Below are 18,324 nucleotides of genomic sequence, written 5' to 3'. Positions count from 1 at the left end.
GTGCTGGTTCCTGGGGGTGAGGAGCCAGGAGTCCTTTAAGATGTTTCTCAGTTGGCTCTGGCCTCCTGCGTCTACAGACACAAGCCTGTTGGCTTTCAACGCTAGATGTTTGGGGGCTTGTCACTCAGGTACAGGTCTTAAAAGTTGGGGTGCCATCTGTGGGGTTCATACCCTTAGCCCTTCAGGAAGAAGCTCAGAGCTGTGAATTCCCCTCTAATTGTGGGTGCCAGGAGTGGAGTTGATGACAAGATTGTGTCTCACTCAGCCTCTACCACATATTTTGATGTGTGTTTTTTCTCTTTTGCCGGATGTATAGGAGTCATTCAGCTAGTGTTGGGGTTTCTTTCACAGGAAGTTGTTACATGTGTAGCTGTAGATTCAGTGTGTCATGGGAAGAGGTGAGCTCAGCACTTACCTGTGTCACCGTCTTGATCCAGAACCTTCAGGTACTTTTTATAGTTTGCCTTTTGTGCACAAAAATACGTTGCAGACATTTTTTTATTTAAATAAATATAAAACACAAGGCCTTTCCACGCTGAAAAATATTTCATTGTATGTATACTCAAAAGTTACTTTTTGATTATCAGCTCTGTATTGTTGAATGTCTAGACTATTTCAGATATTTTTCTATTATAAACAACAGGTATCACCATCCTTGTGCTTACATTTTTATCCAGCTGTGCAGTTATCTCCTTAGGATACATTCCTAGAAATTGGACTGGTAGCTCAAGGGGTCTGTCTGCTCACTTTACATTTTGATAGATTGTGCTAGAATTCCCTTTGGGAAGCTTGTACCAATGCATAAGAGCCCCGCTGCTGCACACATCTGTTAAGTCTTTTTCATCTTTGTCAATGTCACTGTCCATAAATGGTAACTCTTGTTATTATAATTAGTGTTGCTTTGATTATGAAGCAAACGGAATATTCTTTTTATATTTTAACTGGGTATTTTACCTTTTTTAGTTTGCCCATTCAGGTCCGTGCCTGTTTTTCAACTCAGTCCTTAAAACATTGATCTGTGACAGTCCTTCATATAAATGCATGTAGAGGATTTTAACTATTTTTCTGACATGTGGCAAATACCACCCCCCCGCCCCAATTTTCAATTTGTCTTTCATTCTTATGTTTTCTTTTCTCTGTACAGAAACTTTAAGTTCATAGACACTTAAATTTATCATTATTTTTCTTTACAATTTCTGGATTCTATGATTAGGATTAAAATACACATCTGTCTTTTCTTCCAGTCCTCCCGTGGCCTTCTCTTTTGAGGAAGAGTGTGTGTAAAGATCTTATTGAAGTATTACATGCAAAAGCGTCAGATCGTACGTGTACAACTCAATCGATTTTCACAAGTGAATGCATCCTGGATTCTGACCCAGAAACCCCTGACGTGCCCTCGAAATATTGAAGCATGAGGCTTCCTGCAGGAAACAGCTTTAGGATTTCCTAAACGGAAGGCCAGTTGTGCCTCCACTATTTATTGAATAACCTAGGTTTTACTCACAGATGCAGAATGTCTGCTAATAGTCCCACAATTCCTTGGTCTATATCGAGCCTCACTATTTTAGTCCGTTGATCTGCCCGGTTTCATCACCGCCGTATACTTTTCATCAGTTGAAATACACAGTAAAATTTCAACACTGGCTGTTGAAACACAGCCCCGCCTCATTGCTCTTTTTTCCCCAGACGTGTTTTAGAGTCATTTAGTTCCATTCTACATCCCTTGTCTGCGCAGATCCTCTTAAGATGTTAATTGTTAATTTGGTAAGTGTATCGGTTAATGTAGGAAAAATTGGCTTTTTTTAGTGTTGTCTTCCTAAGAGCAAGCAAGGTTTGTCTTTCCATTTGTTCAGTGTTCCTTTTAAGTCCCTTGGCTGGGATTTTATTGTTTTCTTCAAATCGACCCTGCACGTCTTGTTAAGTTTATTCTTAGGCACTTTACAGCTTTTCATTGTTATTGCGAATATTTTCTTTCATTATAACTTCTAGTCTAACATTCTCACTAGTTATTTGTCTTTAGAAAGGCTATTGCGTTTTTGTCTATTGATTTTTCAAGTAGGCAGCCTCCTGCACTCATTCCAGATGGTTTTTCATTTGAGTCTCTTGAGTTTTTTCAGGTTTATAATTGCATCTGTCCTGTGATTTCATTTTATGTCTCCATGTTGAAACCTTCCAGTTAGCATTTTTATGTACTTAAGATTTCATCGCTTACAAAATGTAAACCCAACCCCATTGACTGCCTCCTTCCTCTTCTTTCCAGCCATTAAAACAGTTCTTCTCTTCACTGTTCTCATACCCTTGCCCGTGTCACTCCTTCACCCCCTCCAACCTGGCTGCAGTCATCCCTTCTCCACCAAAGTGATTCTTGATAAGGGCTCTGGTGACCTCCACATCTCTAAATCCAAATGTGGGTTTCATCCCCCATCTCAGGTGACCTGTCCCTCGCTTTAAGGACTGATGGCCACACCCCCGTTCTCTGTCCCCTTGCCCATGGCACCCATCACCTTGTACTTCTGCAGGTTTCTTCCTACACCTTTGGCTGTTCCTTCTCAGTCTCTGTGGCATATCATCCTCTACTTTCTTTATTGAGGAGGACTCTTTCCCCCCCCCTTCAGTTTTAAATATAATTTAATCAACAAGATAACCAATCTACCAGAATAGAAAATGAGTGCTACCCCTTTCAATGTCATCAACTGGGAAATTATAATGAATCCAGTGTGTGTTCACAGATATGCTTGAAGGTCCTGGGGCTCTGGCTGTGCCAAATCACACAGGGTTTCAATTTGTAGCCTGCAACATTGCCCCCAATCGAGACTCTTCGTCCTGTCCTTGAAAGCCCTGAAAACCTGGCGTTGACTTGGCCTCCTTATAGACGGAAGTCCTTCCAGGTGCCTGTTTCCAGAATATGGAGGTTACATCCATATTGAACATTAACTCTGGCAACTAATTTTCCTCCACAATCAGCTTATGTAGAGTTTCCAGAAACTCTTCAGCCATCCTCACATCAGCCCTCCCAAGCTCACTACTCATTTTCACATTACGTAATGAGTAGCATTCATTACTTGTTTAAACCACCTAGAGCTAGCAGTCATTTCAACACTGTAGCCGGGTCCGGCCTTTTCTTTCAACATCAAAAAACAAACTTTTTACATTGGTCATGATTGTCATGGTGCTGAGGGGAATACGCTTCTGTCTCTGGTCTTCAATCCAGGCCATTAGAAGTTTCTCCATGCCCGACATAGACACTTCTCGAATTTTCCTGAGTCTCCGTGTCTTCAAATAAAGCAGATCTTTTAACTGAGGATTCTTATTGCTCAATATTAGACCCTCATCGTTTCATAGTTTACACTCGTTAGGTGGTTTCACCTACTTGTATGATTTTAATTACCAACTATATGCTTCTGACTCACAAATCTATTTCTCTAGACCAGACCTTTCTTCCGAGCTCCAGACTCATACGTCTAATTGCCTCTTCAACATTTCCACTGGAATATCTCAAAACCACCTTAAATTCAGCATGTCCAAAATCAAATTCATGACATTGCCCCCCACACCCACCCCTCTTCCACCATTTCCGTCAGTGAAGGGCATGGCCACCCAACCTGGAGTTGTCTTGCTCTGTTCCTCTCTTTCATGGTCACAGTCAATCCTAAGAGATGCTGAATCATACCTCCTTTTCCATCACTCGCAGCGCTGTGGTGCAAACTACCATCACCTTTCATTGGACTGCTAAACAAGCGTCCTCCTGGTCTCCTCGTGTCTGTTCTTCTCCTCATTCAACTCATTTTCCTCACAGCATCCATGCAGAGCTTCTATTACTCTTGGGCTTATAACCCTGTATCGTCTGGCCCTTTCTGTTCCTCATCAAGAAAGGCCAAAATCCTCAGCATGATGTACGGGGTCCCCGTCTTGTACACGTACCTGCAGTTTCTTTAGCTATCAACAACCTGGTTCTTGTAGTTTATTAAAAACACACTATTTCCTCTTGGGGTTTTCTCACTGGCTGGGACTAGAAACCCTCCCTGAACCCATGCCATCTCCACCTCCACCTCCCCTTAGCAACAATTCATTCCCTGCTTAGGAAAGCCCTCCCGGTTGCCCTAAACTAAGTTTGGCCCCTCCCACCCCCACACCCGTGAGCTCCTACGGCACCTTGAGAGTTTCCTCCATATTGCTTACCAGTTTGTAACTGCCTATGTGTCAGGCTATTTAAAATCTGTCTCTTCCAATAGACTTTGGGCCCCATGAGGACCCCAATTTGTGTCTATTTTGCTCACTTTTTATTCCTAGCTCCTTCTCCAGCGTCTGGCATACAGTAGGTACTCTGGACGTTTTGAGAATGGTGTTTCTCACTGGCTATTTTTTGCATATAGGGAACAGATGTATTTTTCATATTAATTTTGTATTCAGCAATTTTACTATAATATGGATCAGTTTGGGTCCTCAGAGAAGCAAATGCCAACATGGAATTACACATGCAAGAGATTTATTGGGAAATACCTGGAAGGGTGATGGGGCGCAGGAGTGGGCAAGGAGAGTCTTCAGACCATGATGCCGTGTGATTGCGGCGGGGCCCTCACTCAGCCACGGTTTCTTCTTTTGGGGAACCACCGTTTTTTGTTGCCAGTATTTTATTTATAAATCTTGAATCAATCTGCACACAAGATGGAGGTTGGTTTATGTTTGTATGTGTGTTTTATCTTTGTTAGGTTCTGAAATCATTGTCATCTGGTTTCATTAAAAGGAAATAAGCTTTTCTCTTTCCCCTGGAGATTTTCCTTAGAGATTTGAAAGAACAAATCTATGAAAGTGAATCCTGGCACTTTTGAGGATGTACTTCTTTAGTCGCTGTTTCCTAGTTATTTCTGTTTTATGTCTTTGAGTAAATGTCAGGAAACGTTTTTATTGAGTGTCTACTCATTCAAATTTATTAGCCAAGAACTGTGGGAGTATTCTCTATGGTTCTTTCCATTTCCTGTTATTATTTCCTCTTTCACATTCTTAATTCCATGTATTTATATAATTTTCACCGTAATTCCTAAGTAGCTGTTTTATTTTTCTAAAAGAGCTTATAGCTCTTGGATCAATTTATCAAGTCCGCTTGTTTCTGTTTACAATTTATTCATTTAGACTTTTGTTTTTATGAATTCTTTTACATTGGTTTCTTAGGTTTATTAACTTGTTTCTTTTTCGCTTCTTAAGTCAGAAGTATAGTTGTGTTATTTTTATTAACAAGGTTTACAATCATTTTTTAATTTTTTTCTGAATATAAAAAGTCTTGTTGTAAATTTGCAAATACAGAAATGTGTAACCAAGAAAGGAAAAATTCCCTGTAATTTGATCACCAGAGATAACCATGTATCTCCTGATAATTTGGGGTATTCTTCCAAATGCTTTTTGATGCATGTATTTCTCCCTTGGTGTGTGTGTGTGCGTGTACCAGTTAACATGTGTAGAGATGTGTGTGTATATATATATTCATAATGTATTATACATAGATGTATGTATATTTGTAGATACATTTACTTCCGTGAATATCTGCTTATCTACATCTATGTATCTATATGTTATGGTCGCCTGCAGAGACTAATGAACTCCCACCTCCAAGTTTGATTTCGATGTCAAGGGGGTATGAAGTATTCCTAATTACGTAGTTCAGGTCTCTAGGAGAGCAGGACGGGCCTCTCACAGGTCTGAAAATAGCCTAAGAGAGCAAAGACAAAAGGCTGGCTGGTTTTTATTGTGGTTGGGAGGTGAGAGTTCCCACGTTAAGCCAAGGGCTTGTGTCATTTAAATCTGCTGGTGCTAAAGGGAGGAGCACTCAGCTTTCTCATCAGTTTGTCCAGCAGTTGGGGAACAGCTGAAGAGGGACAGGTAAGGCTTAAAGGCCGTCAGCAGCCATCAGGTGGAGTCAGACTCCTCTTTACACTGTGCATCTGCATCTGTGAGTATATATGTAGAAAGGCTCGTGTATACACACGCACACACGCACAAACCCATCCATCACATCTACTGTATGTATTGCAACTGCCTTTTCTCATTAATAATCTTATGTCAGCCTGTTGAGGAGGTGCGTATGTTTCCATTGCGTGAATGTGCCATAGTCACTGTTTTGTTTATTAATAAGTTGTTTCCGTATTATTTCTGTATAGTTTACAATGGGACACTGATCGTGCACACCACACCCCTGTAAATGTGCAACTGTGTTAGTCATTCAACAGCGTCATGCGCTCTTTGATGTCTCAGATACTGTACAAGTCCCAGATTCTTTGGTTACATGTTAGTGGGAGGAGGGGCACGGGACAGTGTCCTAGCATGTCAGATATGAGCAATGCTAGAAACAATATAAAACGGGAGATGGTGATGAGGGTGGTCGGCTATTCAGGGTAGTGAGGGGGGACCCCAGAGTGGGGCAGACACACGTGGGAGTGACTAATGGAGTTATGTCTCAGGGAAGAGCAGAATTTCATAGAAAAGGTCTGTAAGATAATTTTTAGTTCAAAGGGTGTACATAATTTAAATGATGGCTCTTGTAAAATTCTTCATTTTTAAAAAATGTATACACTCCCCAATGTAACCTGTTAACACATTCTTAACCAAACATCCATTTCTTTCCATCAACAAATGGGATAGTAACCTTTTATTCTACACCTTTTTTGATATGGTGGACAACAAATTATATCATCTTAGGTTTGTTCATTTACAGTAAGACTGTGCATCTTTCATTTGCTTATTATCCATTTGTTTTGTTTTTTTGGTAAATTGCATATTTATGTCATTTGCAAGTTTTCCACAGGCAATTGGCCACTTATTATTCTACAAATATTTTTTTCATTGTGATTTGCTTTTTCATTATACTATCAATTTTTTTTGACATACAGAATTTTAGTCAATTCACCAATTATTTTCATTTAAAGAGTTAGTGTTTCATGTCATCCTTAATAGCCTTCATCACTTATTCATCCATATTTCTAAAACATTGAAAGTTCAAAGGCTTTCAATGTTTCATCTAACTTATGCTTAAGGCTTGAGGTAAAGAATCCCGCTTTAAAAAGCAACAAAACAATGCCGAGCTGGTTGTTCCCAGGCCATTCCATCCTTTTGTCTGGCTCCTCTCAATTGATTCACCAAGCCCCTATTACAATAAACCAGATTTCCTTAGATACTTGGATCTGTGCTGTGACTTGTTTTACTCAGCTTCCTATTTTGGCACCAATATCACACCGCTAATGACTCAAACTTGAATGCCTCTTAGGGTAATAACCTCCCTCAGACTCTCCCACTCCCATGCATGTTTCCAGAAGTTTCCTGATTTTTCTCACATGTTCTTTCAAACTTAGAATCAAGTTTTCTCCCAAAATGATTAAAAAATCCTCCTGGGATTTTGATTGAGAATCCATTATAATTACGTATTACTTTGGTGAGCATTATACTTCAAAATAAAAAAAACACTGCATTTTCCATTGAAGAACTAGACTCAAATTTTCATGTCCCTTAGTAATCATTTTTTTCATGTCATACATTTTTTATTCCTAAGTATTTTATTTTTGTTCCCATTAGCTGTGTCCCACAAATTTAATATTGCTGTTTTCATTACATTCAGTGTATTTTATTTTTGAGACTTCCTGGATCCATGGATTGTTTAAGTTTTTGGAGATTTTGCTGTTACCTTTGTTATTTCTAGCTTGATACCATTTTAGTCAGAGTACCCTTTCTATGGCTTTACTTCTTTAAAATCTTTGGAGGTTCATTTCATGGCCCAGAACATGGTCTGTGTTGGTAAATGTTTCATGGGCATGAGAAAAAAATGTGTGTTGTGCTGTTGTTGGGTGGTGTGCTCTATTGTCAATTAGATTCTGTTGGTTGATGGTGTCACAAAGTTTTTCTATATTCCTGCTGATTTGTAGTTCTATCAAGTAGTTTTATTGGTTGAGAGGGATATTGAAGTCTCCAACTATATGTGGATTTCTCCCTTCAGTTTTTACTTGAATGTATTTGGAAGCTCTTTTGTTTGGTGTATAAACCTTTAGGATTGTTGTCATGTTGGACTGAACCTTTTATTAATATGTAATGTCCCTCTTTGTCCCATTAGGGCTGATTCTTAGAAGCAGAGATGATCAGAACTCTTTCTTTTTGATACAGTGAATCTGGAGTGGGTGGGTCTGGAAATCTGCATTTCAACAAATTTCCCAGATGACTTCTATAATTGAGTATTAATTGGAATTCTTTCTTGCAAACAATGGAAATTGACTTTGGTTAACTTAGGCAGAAAGGAATTCATGGAGTATCCAGTAACATCTACTGGATTGCTCCAGTCCTGCCAGGAAGCAGAGCCTTGTACCTCTCTAGGGAAGCCAGAAAGACAAAGCAGCTGTTCTCCCTGATCCTAGCTGCTTGTGAGCTCAGCTCAGCCCATCAGGATCCCATGCCGCCTAGGACTTCGAATCTGGTGGAAAGGATGTGAGGTAGGGCTAGTTTAGAATTCATTTTGGTGAGAATTCTGGTGTCCAGTCACAGAAGTAGCAGCAATGGCAGAATGGAGACACATGCCTAACGACAGCATGATTTGGTCAGAATTCAGGCTGCCTGGTTCCCCAGCCTTCTGCACACACACAGACACACACATTTCTATTCATACAAACTCCTGTTTGGGAAAAACTTTTATTTTGGGAAATAGAATCTACTACTTGCTAGGTCAACTATAAAACAATGAGGCTAATATCATGGGTTCTGTTGCATGACAAGTGGAATTATTTACTGTTCTGGAAGGCGGCAGACTTTATAAAAGGATGGGCTCTCAGCTTGTGTATTTTAGGGGAGCCTAAGTGGTGGTGAAAGCGCTATGCTGTCTCAGGGGTCTGTCTGTGACTTTGGACAAGGAGTCACTTAGTTCTGACTCCAGGCTCATCTGTCAAGTGAGGGGGCTGGACTAGCTCAGATGGTTCTAGGCCTCTCCAAATTGCAGTGTTCTGTGACTCGAGCGCCTCGCTGTTCCTTAATCACTTCAGTTAACCATTTTTCTGAAATTGACAACCATCAAGCGCTTGGCTCTTTGCTAACTGGGCACAGTTGTGGGGAAAGTGATGCGGGAAATGGGAGTGTCTGAACAGCCATTATTAGGGCGCGACGATCCAGGCCAAAGGATGTATTAATATGTGGAGGGGCAGAAATCCATTCTTGCTGTGGAAAAACGGTCAAGAAACAAAGTTTTGATTTGATAGTCACACATAAGACAATGAACAGACAAGAAGGGTATCTTTTCAGAGACCCTAAGATTCTCTCTCTTCCAAAACAAACCTTTCTCATGGTTCATCCTGTCAGAGCTTAAGAGATAAAATGGATGTTTAGCAGAGGGGGTACTGCATGAAATGAGAGGGTTAGAAGTTAAGCAAGCCGAGTTGGTGTGAGAGGGGGGAGAAAACAGGCAGACCTCCCATCTCCCCCAGATCCTGGTTTGCTCTGGACATGCCCGAGGGGCGGGTGCAGAGAGGTCAGCTGGCCAGGGCATAATACCACTCCCAGCTCATGGAGGACTCCCACCACATGCCTACAACAGCTCAGCCCGAATGATAGCTCTCAGGTGTTGAGATGCCCAACTTACAGCATGGCCGCGAAGGTGCATAAATAATCTTCATTTATGCATTAGGGGAGGTGAATCCTTATTTCCCCCTTAGACGCAAGGATCAATTTAGAAGCGATGGGGGCACAAGAAATTAAAGTCCTTTTTTGTGACTTGCAGGTTCTTATGAGCGCATCTTTGCTGGGGGCCTTGTGTCTCTTCTCATCTGTTTGTGTCATCTGTGCCATTTCCGCATTTACTCTCCCCATTGAGACCAAAGGGAGGGCCCTCCAGGTAAGTGCTGCAGGGGTCTCTTAACAGGTTCTTCACACCCACCTTTAGAACAGAGGAAATGAACTTGGAGTATGGAAATCCTTTTAAGTAGACATGATAGTCAAGTGTGTGCTAGCATTCGTTCAGTGTGTTACAACAGAAAAACTGGGTATCCATTTTCTTGCGTGTAACTTTAAGCAGCACTAAAGGTATAGCAGTCAATTATTCACCTCAAACCTCTGATTCCTCTGAAAGTTCTAGCTTGCTCAGGGGCTAGGGCATTCTACCCTTTCCACTTTTCTATCTGGATGTAAGCATTGCTGCACACACAAAGGGGACCAGAGGAGCAAAAACAGCTGTTTGTGTGGCTGGGAGGTTCACTCCCTTTCCCCTAGTACAGCGGCCGCCTGTGAGGCAAAACTTCATGCGGCTCCAGCTGCCACCCAGCGCTAACCATCACGAGACACTGACTGCTGGCTATTTTGCAAAGTACATAAAAAAGGATATCCCAGGGGCAAAGCTGGAGAAGCCAGGGCCTCTGCCAGGTCTGTGCCCCTATCCAAGTATTGGTGGTGGCACTGGGGTTTTGCTGCCTCAAACGCAAAGCTTGTTGCTGCGGGGAGGGGAGAGCAATGGGGGTTAGGTGTATAATTTGGTCAATCTGGACCTGCCGCCCCAGATGAGCCTGTGCAGAATCATGGTGCTTCTCTGGCTGACAGTGACTCGCCCTCTGTCCCATGTCCTATTCCTAGTATACCATAAACGTATTTGTGTGGTACTGATGTATTTGGTTGTCTGTGAGTAGATAGATATAAGGAAGGCATTGGTGAGTAAAGGAAAAAACACACCAGTCTCGATGGTATTTCCTAGGTCCAAAATGTGCTATTTCATTTTTTAAAAACCTTAGCTTATCTTTAATATGCATTTTAATCACAGATTAGATAACCTGTCATGCAATTATGAAGTTAGGGCTTTGTTTAGATTCTATTCATTAAATACCTAATGCCAGAGACTGAGTTAGATGATTCATAGGATTTAATCTATATAAAGGGATTATCCCATCCTTCACACAAATGAGGAAACAAGGCAAAGGTAAGTACCTTGTGTAAAGGAACATGCTAGTAGGGAGTGGGGCTGGAATTTAAATCAGATTGAATTAAGTGATGCTTAATCTTATGCTAATCTTCCATGCTTAGTAAGTAGTCACAATACATATAAAAGGAAACCAGGCTCACCAGCTAATGTGGCTGTGGATTTCCAATTTAAGTCATAATCCACTTAAATAGGGCCATTTCCTCTTCTGCTGCTTGGGTCCTGGTTTTAGCATTGTGGTGAAATCATTTTACACGTCCACTGATAAGCCTTTGAAATGTAGTTGCCTTACAACTTTATCATGTATGTTCAGTAAATACAATTGTCTGGGCACACTGTCCTTGCGCCAATCTTGAAAGGTTATGTGTGTAGCTCAGTGTTGTGAGCACTTAACATATGAAACTATTTAGTGACTGACAAAAATAAAGCTTCTAGAAATGTTAAAAACATGCCAAAAAATGTTAACTTCCAACATAGACACAGCATCCCAGTAACCTGACTGGACCAACAGACCTAGTTAATAGTTTAATAGTGGCAATTCTCTTTTAGAATCACTCTAAGAAACCCATTCATTTTATTTCTCAGACTAATGTCAGATAGTTTACTTTTAGGAGTTTTAAGGCTTCAGGGCTTACATTTAAATCTTTAACCCACTTTCAGTTTATTTTTGCCTGTATCTGTCCAGTGTATATTTTTACCTCCTTTGTTGTAGAACAGTGGACCATGTAAGCGAGGGTTTATTTCTGGGCTTTCTATTCTGTTCCACTGATTTATGTGTCTGTTTTTGTGCCAGTACCATATTTTTTTATAGCCTTGTAGCATAGTTTGAGATCAGGGAGCATGGTACCTCCAACTTTGTTGTTCTTTCTCAAGAGTGCTTTGGCTATTTGGGATCTTTTGTGGTTCCATATAAATTTTAGGGTTATTCTATTGTAGTTCTGGGAAGAATGACATTGGTATTTGGATAGGAATCGCAATGAGTCTGTAAATTGCTCTGGGTAGTATGGTCATTGTAACAATATTATTCCTTCCGTTTATTTGTGTCTTCTTCCGAGTACAGGTCTTTCACCTCCCTGGTTAAGTTCATTCCTAGGTATTTTATTCTTTTTGATGCAACTGTGAATGGTATTCTTTTCTTCATTATTAGTGTAGAGGAATGTGACAGATTTCTGTATATTAATTTTGTGTCCTGCTACTTTACTGAATTTTTATTAATTTTTCAGTGGATTCTTTAGGGATGAGCTTGGTAAACTAAAAAACAAGCTCTTGAAAGAAGGTAGTTATGGGATTTTATTCTGAATGATGTCTGTATTGCACTAGAATAAACAAATTATAAAGCTACCATTGCTTTGTCAGGCACACAAAAGTGAATTCCTTACAAGTATATTAAAGAGCCTTCTATTACTAGTTTCTAGTGCAAAACAGCTAAATATGAATCGGGAGACTTTTTTATGAAATGTATTGATCTATTAAATCACTTCTTTTTCCAGCAAGTTAAATGAAAACCTGCAAACCTATGTCTGTCTACTGGAGAAGAAAATGCATTTTATCTTCACAAGGACCTGTGGTACATTTTTAAAAACCTGGTTTTAGTTCTGTATGCTACTTGTTAATTAATAAACTGATTATTTTTAAAAAGGCGCACAAGGATGAGGTGAGCTAACTGCATATTGATCTCTTCCCTAAGAGCCAATATATAGGAAATGTTTATAAAATACACTTCAAGGTTGGAAAAGTATGTCTGTGGAAGGTGGGTAGGGGGAAGGTGGCTTTTCTCCCCTGACATCAAGTCTGTTAATCTTTAAATGAATAAACAATTCTCAGACACAACACATGCATACTTGATATTTTCCTATGAGGTCTATAGCAAAAGGTAGACTGAAATTTTGTAGCTTAGGCAAGAACTTGGGGTGACATCATTAAGGTTTTCAAAACAGCCAACAAATTGACAATATACATTAGCCTATTTATTTAAATTGTGGCCTCCATAGTTTATTAATGAAAACTGCTTATTCATAAAACAATATGCTTAAGTTCGTACGAGTCTCTATCAAGAAGACTCATACTAACATAGAATCACCAAGAAGTTGGGGATAAACAAATTTTTCCTAGATATTCTGTTTCTACTCTAATTTTATTAATTTACAGGGGAATCTTTGATTCCCATGATGTGATTTAAGAAAGAAAAAGAAAAAGATTGCAGCAAGCTGTCCTACATCATGTCATTATTTATCTGCCCTTTATTGGGCAACTGCTGCATGACGATCTCAGTCTGCTAGGTTAGGGACACCGTGCCAACACCTAAAGCTTTTAGTCTTCTATTCCCATTCAGACTTACTGTGGAGACCTCTGAAATTGCCGACCCCAAGGTGTGGCTCCTGCACTCCTCTCTCAATCACAATGATGTGTCCCTGTACTAGCAAACTGTAAATATTCTAGGCTTTGTAAAACTACATATGCTCTGTCACTTTTTTCCTCCACAAGCCTTCAAAAGAGTAAAAACAAACAAACAACAAAAAAAAACATTCTTAGCCAGGAGGTTGTATGAAAGCAGGCCAGAGGCTGAATTTGGTCAACAGGGCATAGTTTTGCTGAAATAGATTTTTAGGCCCAAGACGGAGTCCCTCCTGCCCGGGGTGCTTCATCAACACACTGAAACTTAAATAACTTCTGTGTCCCTGTACATGCTCTGCTTGACCCGAAACACAGGACAACCAGCCAAATGCCAACCCGACTCTGGGTTCTCTGCTCACTTCCTTATTCTTTATCCTGGAAAAGCTTCCTGCCTTCTGTTCCCCCGCTGCAGTCTTTGGACACTTGGGAACATAGATTGTCCGCTTCAGTGTTTATAAATAAAGTTTGTAACAACTAAATTGTCTTCTTTAATCATTTTTAACAGTTTTTGGCAACAAGAAAGGGATCCGAAGTCGACTGCTAACGGCCTGCGGGACGAGACACACAGGCAAGGTGCCTGCTGAACCCTTTGAGTTCACTGTTCCTCTCGCCAAAACCGAGGGCCGTGGGTAAGTCACTCTCGGATTTGAGCTCTGCTCCCTTGCATGTAGCTCTCCAATCCCAATACTTTATTTAAAAAGATATTTGTTCCCAGAAAGGTTCCAGGACAGTTATATTGGGAGTCCACAGCAGGTGGTAGCTGTTAGGGAACTCATCAAGGTAAGTCTACCGCATAAACTATATTGCTGGGAGACTTGGGGAAATAAGACAAATTAGAGTTTGTTGTGCCATTGCTTAAAACAATCTTAAGTGGGCACAGGTCAAACACTTAGAGTGCTCACTACCTAAATCTAAGACCTCCGTACTAGCATAAGTTAGATAAGTTAGACTGACACTAGGTCACTTGCCAACCTCAAAAAAATTCCATGCAACAAGGTACACTGTAAAACACCACATGATTCCCAATCCAGCAGCATATTCATTAGGTATTAATCTGGCTCCAAGAAACCGCAAGGCTTAGCTAAAGAAACGGGACCCTCAAGTTTCAAAGACTAGAGTATTCCACTTTCTAGCACACCTGCTTAGTTTATGTCTCAGAACTGTGGTCTGGAAGCTGTAGATCTCTACAAAAATGACAAAATCTTACTAAAACAACCTAAACTTAAAATGGCCATTATGAGGAATGTTCCAATTAAACAGATCATTTATTTAAGAAGTGCACTTGAAAGGAAAGCTTCCCAAATCAACAACCAGAATGGAATCCCTATTTGACTGGGATGCAGAAGCCCACCAATGGCTTCAAAATCACAAAACTGCTTCACTGAAAATGCTCATGAAAAATTAAAGATACAGGGAGTACCGAAAACAAGACCCTAAGACTGACATGACTCCTGCTCCCCTCTAGCGTCCTCTCCCTGAGTACTCACCATCTATTGATCCTCGATATGAACTGTCTTTCCACTCTGAAGAAACCACTAGACTGTCAACAACAGTCCAGCAAGTTGGTGGCCTCACAGCTGTAACAGCTCCAAGGCCAGAAACCTAAGACACGACACTTGGGTCTCGACTGTGCACCCTCCTCAGGAGTCCATCGTCAAAACGCTGGCCCAGAAACGGTATCTCATTTGGAATCAACTGGGACACCGGAGAATGAATGTCCTTGAAGGTTCAGTTACATGCTTCCACTGCGACTTCAACACCCCCATATCTCAAAGGAGAGCCGTTACCCGTGATTCCCTTAAATGGCCTAGGAGAAACTAAAAGGAAATCCTTGCCAAATTCTGGTAGAAATCAGAGCTACACACCCTCTACTTCCAACTCACTCTGGAGCCTGCAGATGGGCTCCTGGGACCATTAGCAGAAGCTGGTGAAGAGGGAGAATTCATACGAAAGTCAGCTCTCCTGGAACTCGCAAGTGCCCAATTGAGAGAGAAACAATTTTAAAACAACCATATAACTTTCTGCATTTGCTTCAAAGTCACTGGTTAAACGGGTATTTTGACAAAATTCCCCCAAATCATTCTAAATTAAGTGTTTTTGACCTTGAACTAACTTGAGATGTTCCAGGGGTCCTTTGGACAAATCCTAAAATAATACGTTCTCTCCTTATACAGTTGACCCCTGAACAACACAGGGGGTTAGGGGTGCCGACACCCCCACGCAGTCGAAAATCCATGTATAACTTTTGACTCCTCAAAAACTTAACTACTAATAGTCTACTGTTGACCGGAAGCCTTACAGGTAACAGTAGGTTAACACATATTTTGTATTGTATTCTTACAATAAAATAAGCTTAAGGAAATGTTTATTTTCTCTTCCTTACGATTTTATACAGTTAGAGTATTTATTGAAAAAAATTCATGTATAGGTGGACCTGTGCAGTTCAAACCCATGTTGTCCAAAGGTCAAATGTAAGAAGAGAAATGTTAAACCAATTAGCCTATTTAATATGTTAAATTATATAGAAAACATAGTCAAATAAGTGATATTTAACCTTCCTATATTTGTAGAGGTATATCTTATTAAGGGTTCCAGAAATTGTATAAAATTCCTAAAGGTCTGGGATAATGTTATCAGTCATATAACATTTTCAGATAACTGGAATTATGTCACAGAAATCACCATATATCCTTGTCAATTCCACTATAATGCACTCTAACGAAAACTTTAACTATGGGCATTGTTAATCTTTTGGTCATTTAGTTATTGTTTTATTCCAACCTTTTTGCAAAAATAATGAGATTCATGGAAAAGACCCTATCAAGTACTTTTTTTTTTTTAGCTGAGCCATCCTGCCACCTGTTGGCAGCTCAGCTCAGGCTGGGAATCGAACCAGCGACCCTGCTGCTTACAGCTTGCACTCTTGAGTGAGCTCTTAACCAACTGAGCCACTCGGCCGGCCCTATCAAGTACTTTTGACCACTGATGGAACTGCCAAATTTCAAGGTGTCAAACCTTGGGTGAAAATTTCATAACCAAAGGCGGCTCCACCTGACATCCATTTGGTCCTATGTGAACAATATAGAGAGACGTGAACAATATAGAGAGACCTAAAAATCTATTAGTTTGGTGCAAAAGTAACTGCGGTTTTTGCTAGAGGCAAAAACCGCAGTTACTTTTGCCCCAACCCAATAATTGACTAGGAAGAGAAGTAGCCAACATGGAGGCAGACTGCTTCCTCCCAAGACATCGGATTAGGGAATGATTTCTCTATCACCTCTCTGACCGTCCTTTCCCTAATTTTTACATTTCCCTAATTTTTACACCATGAAGGTCTTTATGATTCTTTTCTCTACCTTTTGTCTTCCTGTAACCTGGCAAGGTGCTGCCACTTTTCACACATAATTCAGGCCATCACAAAGGAGGGCACTCCAACCTCCAGCACACACTTCCGATTCCCAACGCCTCCATTTCTCTTGAGCAAGCCTGCTGAGTAACCACATCTGAGGAAATGGAGACACGGTCACATGAAGTACACAAACAGGACAGTGGGCTTAAAGAATATCCCCCTCTGTCGGATCGCTTCTTGACTTCATTCTGGTTGGTTTGGGACATGGGAACTGTGGCTCAGGAGTACTCTCCAAACCACGGGCATTATTTGATTGTCTACCTAATACACTGCATTCTGTCCAAAGTTTTAAATCACGCGGGCAGCCACTGACCATCTCTCTCCAAACCAGAATGACAGAAGAGAACTGAAGACCATAACCAGCTCTAAGAGGAGGAGCCTGGCATCGTCTGTTCTGAACACCACCCTGAGACCTGATGAGGAATGGTGACTGAAGATCACACGAAGATGGCTAATTTTTTATTTTTGTCAGACCTCTCGAATGGTCAAAGGGTGGCCAAAAGGAGAGGGGGTGCTGTTGAAATGAATTTCTAGGCCCACGATGGAGTCCCTCCTGCCTGGGGTGCCCCATCAGCACACCGAAACTTACATAACTTCCGTGTCCCTGTGAATGCTCGGCTTGACGGGAAACGCACTGTAACCAGCCAGCCAACCTGCAGCACGCCAAGCCAGCTCTGGGCTCTGTACTCACTTCCTTATTCTTTATGCGAAGCGTCCTGCCTTCTCCCCCATGCGGTTCTCCGGATCCTCGGGAACCAAGATGCCTGCTTCGGTGTTTAAATAGCAAGTTTGTTTTCACCTAAATGGTCTTATTTAATCATTTTTAACAGATTACGGACCCATCTTAAGTCTAGTTATTAGAAAATTTTAGGCCACAGTATCTTTGATGCCAAGATGTCTTGGCTACAGCTGTAGGGTTAACTAGACAACCCCCCACAAATCATAATTGAAAATCCCAAATCTCACTTGCCGTCAAGGTGGAAACGTAGGTAAATGCCGTGCTTGCTTCCTCCCACATCAAAACTACAACTAGATTATAGAACAACCATTGAGAATCACCTGAGGACTATCAGCTGATTTTTCAACAGAAACTTTGCAGGCCAGAAGGGCACAGCACAAAATACTCAAAGTGATGAAAAGCAAAGACCTACAATCAAGATTACTCTACCAGGCAAGGCTAGGTTGGTGCAAAAGTAATTGAGGTTTTTACCATTATTTGTAATGGCAAAAACAGCAATTGCTTTTGCACCAAGCTAATATCACAGACTCGACAGCAGATAGTTTCCCAGACAAGAAAAAGCTAAAAGAGTTCATCACCACTAAACCAGTAACAAGGAATGTTACGGGGACTTATTCAAGTAGAAAAGATTGCAAAAAAGAATAATTCTCACTGATAAAGGCAGACACTTAGTAAAATCAGTGGCTCACCCAACTCTAAAGCTAGTTTGATGGTTAAAGGCCATAGGTAATTATAACAATAAATTAAGGGGTAAAAAATAAGGCAAAAGAAACAAAACAATGACAAAAATATAAAAGTGGAGTGGGTGAGTAAAAATTGTAGGGATTTTGGAATGTGTTCCAAGTTACACGACCACTA

The 18,324-nt window shown here is 40.7% G+C and overlaps 1 protein-coding gene across 4 annotated transcripts in view; it reads left to right on the top strand.

Moving 5' to 3' along the window:
* SVOPL (SVOP like) overlaps positions 1–12,742 on the top strand; it is a 49,552-nt gene extending 36,810 nt beyond the window's left edge. For 2 of the 4 annotated variants that reach the window (XM_019653236.1, XM_019653238.1), the window contains 2 exons: positions 9,740–9,853; positions 12,415–12,742. In XM_019653236.1, coding sequence (XP_019508781.1) covers positions 9,740–9,853; positions 12,415–12,426 — 126 coding nt within the window. In that variant the 3' untranslated portion in view covers positions 12,427–12,742. Of the gene's footprint in view, positions 1–9,739; positions 12,006–12,414 lie in introns of those variants that run through there. The other 2 variants (XM_019653235.1, XM_019653237.1) reach the window with 1 other exon arrangement.
* The last annotated feature ends 5,582 nt before the right edge of the window (positions 12,743–18,324 follow it).

Source organism: Hipposideros armiger, unplaced genomic scaffold (assembly GCF_001890085.2).
Source record: "Hipposideros armiger isolate ML-2016 unplaced genomic scaffold, ASM189008v1 scaffold_201, whole genome shotgun sequence".
In the NCBI taxonomy this organism is placed as follows: Eukaryota; Metazoa; Chordata; class Mammalia; order Chiroptera; family Hipposideridae; genus Hipposideros; species Hipposideros armiger.
Note: the sequence above shows the minus strand (reverse complement) of the source record. Positions and strands in the feature narration are given on the sequence as shown.